This window comes from Haliotis rufescens, unplaced genomic scaffold, assembly GCF_023055435.1.
Source record: "Haliotis rufescens isolate VD_foot unplaced genomic scaffold, xgHalRufe1.0.p SCAF_15, whole genome shotgun sequence".
NCBI lineage: Eukaryota > Metazoa > Mollusca > Gastropoda > Lepetellida > Haliotidae > Haliotis > Haliotis rufescens.
In genome coordinates this window covers 30,998,157-31,006,871 of record NW_025963835.1, presented here as the reverse complement: position 1 = coordinate 31,006,871, position 8,715 = coordinate 30,998,157, and the positions used below count along the sequence as shown (strand labels likewise).

General features: G+C 40.0%; 1 protein-coding gene across 1 annotated transcript; it reads left to right on the top strand.

The window, feature by feature from the left end:
* The first annotated feature begins 851 nt into the window (after nucleotides 1-851).
* Nucleotides 852-6,593, top strand: LOC124132005 (serine/threonine-protein phosphatase PGAM5, mitochondrial-like). The gene is made up of 5 exons (XM_046495569.2): nucleotides 852-1,258; nucleotides 2,250-2,425; nucleotides 3,374-3,588; nucleotides 4,761-4,891; nucleotides 5,150-6,593. Exons 1-5 carry the CDS (start codon nucleotides 1,074-1,076, stop codon nucleotides 5,298-5,300), a joined length of 858 nt encoding a protein of 285 aa, XP_046351525.2. The 5' UTR covers nucleotides 852-1,073; the 3' UTR covers nucleotides 5,301-6,593.
* Nucleotides 6,594-8,715: the final 2,122 nt, after the last annotated feature.

The window sequence follows — 8,715 nt, the reverse complement described above, 5'->3', positions numbered from 1 at the left end:
GAGTTGCATGACAATATATATTTATGCATCAAAGTGACCGTGTCGCTAGCTCTCCGTTGGGCTTCGATGACAGCACGTGGAGCCGTACAACCAATGTAAACATAGGATAACTACGCAAAAACAAGTAGATTTTTACGTATTTGCATACTTTCTCAATGAAAGTTAACCATTCTTTGACATTTGTTTATGAAAATGTGAAGACTTGTCAAACATGAAACGGATGAAAAGCATATACAATATCTTGAATGGAGTGTGAAAGATGTGACGAATCGTCACATGGCGCTGGCCTCACTCTCCTACCCAGAGTTCCATGCAGCCGGCAGCCAGCTAGCATAGTACCTCTGCCACAGGCCAGCGCCATGTGACGATTCGTCACATCTTTCACAGTCTACACATTTTCATAAACAAATGTCAAAGAATGGTTAACTTTCATTGAGAAAGTATGCAAATACGTAAAAATCTACTTGTTTTTGCGTAGTTATCCTATGTTTACATTGGTTGTACGGCTCCACGTGCTGTCATCGAAGCCCAACGGAGAGCTAGCGACACGGTCACTTTGATGCATAAATATATATTGTCATGCAACTCACTGTCGCAGTTGTAGTAGCATATCTATATAATTATGCAAAACAATATGTAAAGCGCCCCCAAATACTTGCATTAGTCCGTTCTATACTGATTTCTGAAAAAGCGCGTTTGTTTACAAACAAGAGAAAAGTCCGGTCACGTGATATGCAAATTAGCCTGTGGCAGTGGTGTTATGCTGAGTCACCACTGCGACGGAGTGTGCGCAGGCCTGTGGCAGAGGTACTGTGCTAGCTGGCTGCCGGCCGCATGGAACTCTGGGTAGGAGAGTGCGAATTCACTGCATCAATGTTTTATAACATTTGTTTGCCAGGCGACAGAGCGATAACAGCGCACATGTATCAGCCGAACGCACATAGAATAACAGTCAAACGCGCGATACGAAGAGCTATACCACTCGATAAAAGCGGTACGCTTCCGCGGTCTCGAAAAGTATGTAAAATAGCGACGACCGGTTGCTTGGCCGCAAAATTGCAAATACTTTCAAAATGGTTTGGAGAGCTAGAATCGGATATTTCATTCGGACATACGGGTTGGGAACAGCTGGTGCGATAACTGCATTAAGTATTTTATTACACGAGAAATCAAAAGATAAAAACGTTGCTTATTCAGCAAAACGTGAATGGTCCTACTCATTTGAACCCAGTGTGAAATGGGACTACAACTGGGACAGGTACGAGAGCTACTATTTATTCTTAGGCTAGCTACTTAGTATATTGTAGTAGAATACATCATTGACTCCTTCCCTGGAGAAAATTGTGATGATCATTTAATCGATATCAATGTCATGATGATGTGTCGGGGTCGTCTGCACAGTAAACAGGTATCCTGTTTAACAAAAACACAATACAATTGTTCATTTCCAGTGCTGTAATATTAACAGCTCTGACAACAGGATTGTATTTTTTATAATAAACAGAACACTTGCAGTATGTGCAGTTTTGATTTTGTAAAGATCTCTTAAATTACTGAACTTTGGCATGTATGGTTCTCCCTTATATGATGACAACATGTTTGTTCAAATCATTCAGACTTTAGTGTGTTGTTGTTGTAAAACAGTTGTAAAAATTGTATGGCATTAGAGAAAGTATTGTCCATAGAATGTTTTTAGGTGGCTGTATTTGTTGACAGCATGTGTCCAGGTGAGCTACAGTGCCGTGAGTCCAGTATATTTATCATTATAGAATGAAGATATAAGACCCAGGATAATCACAATTGCTTACTGTTACTGATTTAAGTTTTTAGAGTATATCAGGATTCAAATTCAACATATATTCTATCCTGTCCACAGTCTTGTGTTCATTTCCAGTTGTGGTCCAGACACCATAATTTTTGTATTGTCCTGTATGAAACCCATGAGACATTGTTTCTGTGTAATAAGGGTGATTGTTAAGTTTTTGATGGATATACATCCTTATATTTGAATCAACAGGCAAACAAATTACTCTTAGAATGACTTGAATTAAACTTGCTGGGCCTGCTAGCTGCCCCACTTTAGGCCACTATGTACTTAATGTACTGAGAACTGCTGCTTTAACAATACAAAGTATAAGTTGTCATATTAAGTAAAATCAGTGAAAAGAAACAGTTCCCAAAAGGAATGGATGGAATAAATTCAAAGATTATTTGAAGTTTATATGAAGTTTATTTCATCTGTGTTTCAGACGTGAGCCAGAAAACCTTGTGAAACCCTCCAAACAAAACACAGAGAAGGATCCAGATACAGTAGCAAATGAACTGAAATCCAAGACTGCAACAGCTACACGTCATCTGTTGCTGATTCGTCATGGCCAGTACAACCGACATGACATTGACATTGGCAGATTCCTCACAAAGCTGGGTACATGTCATGCCAGGAACAGCATTCCTGTTTCGGTTTTTTTATCTTCCTGGGGGATAGGGGTACCAGTCATCTATGGTGTGGCAATTTTCTGTGCAGTTGCATCCCTTGGGCATGCTAGAAGCTTATGATTGTAGTTTCGAATGTCAGTTTGCCCCAGATATGTTTCTAGGTTTGTGAGCACCCTACCCATGCTCATGCGTTGCACCAAAGTGATAAGCGACTAGACCTGTATCATTTGAGGCTTTCCTCCAACATTAAACATTTAAAAAGTGGAATACTGTTCAGAGAGGCATTAAACCCAACTCACTCACTCACTCCTCGAGTCTGTATTCAGACCCTGTATCTTCCTAGAGTCCTGTGGATACAGCCTTAGCCTAGAAACACCAACAATGCACAGGTCCTTCACGAGATTATTTTCAAGCTAATCCTTTTTTGGTTTGGTTTGTTGTTTTACGCCGCATTCAGCAATATTCCAGCTATATATGACGGCAGTCTGTAAATAATCAAGTCTGGACCAGACAATCCATTGATTGACATCATGATCATCGATCCACGCAATTAGGATCGATGATCATGCATCAACCAAGTCGGCGAGCCTGACCACCCGATCCCGTTAGTTGCCTCTTACGACAAGCATAGTCACCTTTTATGGCAAGCATGGGTTGCTGAAGATATTCGTAACATATTCCAGTTGCATGGAGCGATGCTCATGATGTCAATCCCTGGATTGTCTGATCCAGACTCGATTATTTACAGACTACTGTCATATAGCTGGAATGAGTGCTGAGTAGAGCGTTCAACAACACAGAAAGAAAGAAAATCTTTGTGTCTGCAGATATTAAGAAATATTACCATGGAATTTGCAGGCACACATGAATATGTTCAGTTAGAAAATGGGATATGCCATTTCCTTTTTGTGTCAAATCCATTGTTTGAACCCCACAGGCCAAGAACAAGCAGACATTACCGGCAGGCGTCTGAAGGATCTGAACCTACCCTACACCGTCTTGATCTCATCGACAATGACACGAGCAAAGGAGACAGCTGACATTATTCACAAGCATGTGCCTCACTTGTCTATACAACGGAACGACTTGTTGCGAGAGGGTGCACCAATACCCCCAGAGCCCGCCTCAGCTCATTGGAGGCCAGAAGTAGAGGTAGGTCCACACTTAGATCTGCATAGTAGCTCTCGACTTAGTAGTCTGTAGCTCTCGACTTAGTAGTCTGTAGCTCCTGACTTAGTAGTCTGTAGCTCCTGACTTAGTAGTCTGAAGCTCTCGACTTAGTAGTCTGTAGCTCCTGACTTAGTAGTCTGAAGCTCTCGACTTAGTAGTCTGTAGCCCCTGACTTAGTAGTCTGAAGCTTTTGACTTAGTAGTCTGAAGCTCTCGACATAGTAGTCTTTGGCTCTCGACTTACTAGTCTGAAGCTCTCAACTTTTTAGTCTGTAGCTCTCGACTTACTAGTCTGTTGCTTTCAACTTAGGTCTCGGCTTGCTAGTCTGTAGCTCTCGATATGTTGGTCTGTAGCTCTTGACTAAGTAGTATGTAGCTCTCAACTCTTTAGTCTGTAGCTCTCGACTTAGTAGTCTGTAGCTCTCAACTTAATAGTCTGTAGCTCTCAACTTTTTAGTCTGTAGCTCTTGACTTACTAGTCTCTAGCTCTCGACTTACTAGTCTGTAGCTCTCGACTTAGTAGTCTGTAGCTCTCAACTTTTTAGTCTGTAGCTCTCGACTTACTAGTCTGTAGCTCTCGACTTAGTAGTCTGTAGCTCTCAACTTTTTAGTCTGTAGCTCCTGACTTAGTAGTCTGTAGCTCTCAACTTACTAGTCTGTAGCTCTCGACTTTGTAGTCTGTAGCTCTCGACTTACTAGTCTGTAGCTCTCGACGTAGTAGTCTGTAGCTCTCAACTTTTTAGTCTGTAGCTCACGACTTAGTAGTCTGTAGCTCTCAACTTACTAGTCTGTAGCTCTCAACTTTTTAGTCTGTAGCTCTTGACTTAGCGTCATTTGTGCAGTCAGTACCAGATTTAGTATACTGTATGTACAAAGATGGTTTTCAGATATCAGGATGTTTCATTGGAAAATGTCAATGTTTATTAATGAGGCTTTTTATGAAAAGTGGCTTTTTAAGAAAATTGTTGGTACTTGTAAAGATCAGAAAATTCTTGGACTGTCCATGTCAAGTGAAATGTCACATCTCTTGTGATTCATCAGAATACATTGTAGTGTCCAGTAATCTGGAGGATCTCGTCATCACTGTGTGGTTTATTGTGTATATTTAGTTCACCCATTGAGTGCACCATTCTTACAATGTCTTACTTCTGGCAGTTTTACAAAGAAGGGGCCAGAATTGAAGCAGCCTTTCGAAAATATTTCCACCGAGCAGAGCCGGACCAGACGGAGGACAGCTACGAGATCATCGTCTGTCACGCTAATGTCATCCGCTACTTTGTCTGCAGGTAATGGAGGTCTTTAACTGTGATCTATTCTTTCTTTGTGCACTGTGTGTTTGTGTATTTCCATGGGGCTGCTACTGTACTTTTCATGTGATAAAAACTATGTTTTACATCTAGAACCAGAGTTGCATCCCTTGGACATGCCAGAAAGTTTCATTCTGAACAGAGCTCTTTATTTTCCTGAATTGCATATAATTACGTTCAACAGATTTAAAATTTAAGAGCATGTCCAGGTTGTTATTTTTGTCGTTATGTTTTCAGAGCCCTGCAGTTCCCTCCCGGGGGTTGGCGACGAATGTCTCTCGCTAACGGCAGCATCACGTACCTCGTCATCCGTCCCAGTGGCCGAGTCCACATCAAGACTCTCGGGGAGAGCGGGCACATGCCCGTAGATAAAGTCACCTACACATAGACACACATTCATTCCGGCAGGGATTATTTAGTCTTATTACCCATATGGGCTCAAATATGCAGTGTAATAACTTTTTGATATTTGCACAGTGTGCAATTAGTGAATCTCGAAGCTGATTGGTCAGTGGAACAAAGATCAATTTTCATTGGACAACGGAACTATTTTTTTCTCATCCCATTCATTCACAAATCCACGCCTTTCCCTTCAGATGTTTTACGTGCTACAATCTCAATGATTCGAGATTTTTTAGACAAGACACATAGTTTCATATTAACAACATGATTACACATTATCATTTTTTTCATTTATTTCACATGATTTTCATTTTACAGTAAAATCCAAAACTACGTCCCCGTTTGTAAACAAACATGGCTGGCCATTTGAGACCTGTCAAAGTAAATGACCTCGTTAAAGCGGACGGAGATCTGACTGACATGAAAAGTTATTCGTATAATTCAACCTCTGAACACATTTAATGTCTTTGTTATCAAAACTGCATATGGCCAGATTGAAGTTCCAAGATTCAGATTGTGATGTTGCCAGAAACTGTTTCTAGGGCTCAAAGATCATGACCACCAAGTCCTGGTTTGCGTCTGTGTTAGAGGGCTTGCTGTGTGATGATTTTTTCAACCACCCGGATCCAAAAACCGGACTTTGTATAGACAGGTTTGCCTTGTGAACGATGATGACATCGATAACTGCCAATGAAAATGAAAACACAATGAAAAAGTCTAAACTTGACAAGTTGACATGAACTTGGTTCACAAATGTATAAAGGTAAGAAAAACACGAAAAAAATGACTACTCACACTTTCAACGATGGCATGAGCATAAAAACAAATTCATTTTGCAAAGACATTTAGACTTTCCGAAAGACATCATAAAGATACACTATTTCGTACAATTTTGTAACGTTGTGTGAAGAAATAAGGACGTGACACTTTTTTATACAATGTTTACGTTTTTCGTAACCGCGACGTCTGCAAAGTACGGCGCTGAGCGGTATGCAGGCTGACTGACGTCCGGGGACCATATGACTATGAGAGTTAATGACACAGGAAAGGTGCAACTAAACATTATTATTTGCAAATTTATCATTTCGGCATGCACATCAGACAGTTCAGAATTCGAACTGTCTACTTTGAAGGAGATCAAGGGTAGCATAGAGTGTTACCTTAGCGACATGATTACCAGCATCTGGTTGCAAAATCGATGCACTTTGCTGAACTCGGAGGTTTTGAAATCAAAACAAAAATAATTAAAAATACAAGGAAAGGAAAACTTACCCCAGCGAGCTGATCCTGTGTCCGATATTGAACTAAATGAACTCCGTGAATGCGGACAGCTTAGCACCAAGTCTCCAGATACCGTGATTGTCTATCAACAGGTATTCGACCATTATGAATCACATCAAAATACCAACAAACACCCGTCATCTGACTGTGTCCACTCCGCGTTTGACAAATTCTCCTGAAATCCCACATGCACATGTTTCCCATCAGTGACACTTGTCTCAAATCACACACGATGTTAATTAAACTTGTTGTCCGGATTAAACTGTAACCGGTTCTCTTGTCATTCCTGGTTTCGGCTGTCTCATATCTTTGTCAAGTCGGGTCATTCATTCCGACACTGTGACAGCAATCGTACTTTTCAAAGTTTAGCTTCTTTTAGTAACTTTTCTCTAACAAACAAGACTTCTGTACATTCCGTCTATGTTGTTGTCAAATGACACATAAAAATATTGACAGGTTTTCCGTGTTTCCTCTTCTCAATGTGAAATGCGTGTATCTGCCGAGATACGAGACCTTGTCAAAACAAGCTTTGATTAAAAAACCTGATGAACCTTTTTGGAAACCTGTCTTCTTTATCAATACTAGATAGTGTACGCTGTGTAAATCGGACAGAAATATTACCGCAATAATGTGATCTTAACAATTTTTTAACAGACCTATATTTTTCACGCGTAACAACACGTTAATTGAGTAATGCGGTTGGAATGAGTGGACAGTGTTGTTTCACACGCGGATTGATACAAAACAGCTGATTCTTGATCGGCGACAGTTGATTGTTTTTTTCTTGAAACATGTCTTTAATATGAATATGGGTAATAAATAGAATAACCCACTCGGTACGAGTGATTACGGAAAATATGTCACTCGTGAAATTAATGTCCAAAGCACCAAGTTTGGAACAGAAGCATGAAACATTTACCGGTTGATATGTCTTTATTAATGACATTGTCGAGCTTTAAAGGTTTGTATATACTATGTTCCTTCATCACCCGTGAATATATACGTCCACTTTGAAGCAATCTCATTAAATTCAGACCTCAGTTCTCGCTACCACTAAACACAGATCTGAGGACATCCCATTACGGGTCACGTCAGACCGGCCTTGCGCGAACTTTGACTTACCAATGGAATGACCAATCAGCAGGCAGCATTCTCGTGCTTTACAGCACTAATTTAAAATTGGCGTCTACGCTTTACAACATATTTTGACAAATTCTCGATTACAAACTTGAAACCTAAACAAAAGAACATTCTGGAATGGCTAATAGATGGTCTAGATTGTATGGATTCAGTCGTTAAACCCGTAACTATCGGAATACCCCGTGTTAAAGTTATCGAGGTTGTATGATTAGAAATCACATTCCGACTGTCACTTTCATGATCTGGTAAGCGACGCTCTGATTGGTCGGATGAAAGGTCATTCTGGCGTGACCCCTAATGGGATGTCTTCAGAACTTTGTTTAGCGGTAGCGAGAACTGAGGTCTGAATTTAATGAGATTGCTGCAAAGTGGACGTATATATTCACGGGTGATGAAGGAACGTAGTATATACAAACCTTTAAAGCTCGACAATGTCATTAATAAAGACATATCAACTGGTAAATGTTTCATGCTTCTGTTCCAAACTTGGTGCTTTGGATCTGTTAAATACAACCATTACCTCTATGTCTGTAAGGTTACTTTATAAACAGTTGTCTGGTGTTTTAGAAAGAGTTAAATTGAAAGTCATTTTATTGATCTATCTCTGTTGCTAGAGATCTGAAGGTATATTTAAGCCTGTCATAAATGTTTATGCGTGAAAGTGATATTGTTAAATTAAATTTACACTTTTATATTTTTTATGAATCTGGCACAGAACCTAGCTTTTGGCATGGTAAGTCTGGATTTGTAACTGAAGTCAGATATTCAGGATATTACTGTTGATCATGAAATTAATGCATCACCTAATTTATGAGTGTGTCATTTATGAATGAATGTGTTTAACATGAGTGTAGATTCTCTGTTACGACAAATCCATGTAAATATTGTGTAAAAAACCTCTCTTGGTTAACCTCTCTTGTTTTGTGTTTACTTTTCATAATATGGACCACACTCGTCTGAGGCACCCTCAATTTTCTCTG

Excerpts from the sequence above, each read along its gene's own strand:
- LOC124132005 (XM_046495569.2), top strand. The coding sequence starts at position 1,074 with ATGGTTTGGAGAGCTAGAATCGGATATTTCATTCGGACATACGGGTTG. Across the intron at positions 3,589-4,760 it reads ATTGGAGGCCAGAAGTAGAG|TTTTACAAAGAAGGGGCCAG; the intron begins GTAGGTCCACAC and ends TACTTCTGGCAG. Across the intron at positions 4,892-5,149 it reads ATCCGCTACTTTGTCTGCAG|AGCCCTGCAGTTCCCTCCCG; the intron begins GTAATGGAGGTC and ends TTATGTTTTCAG.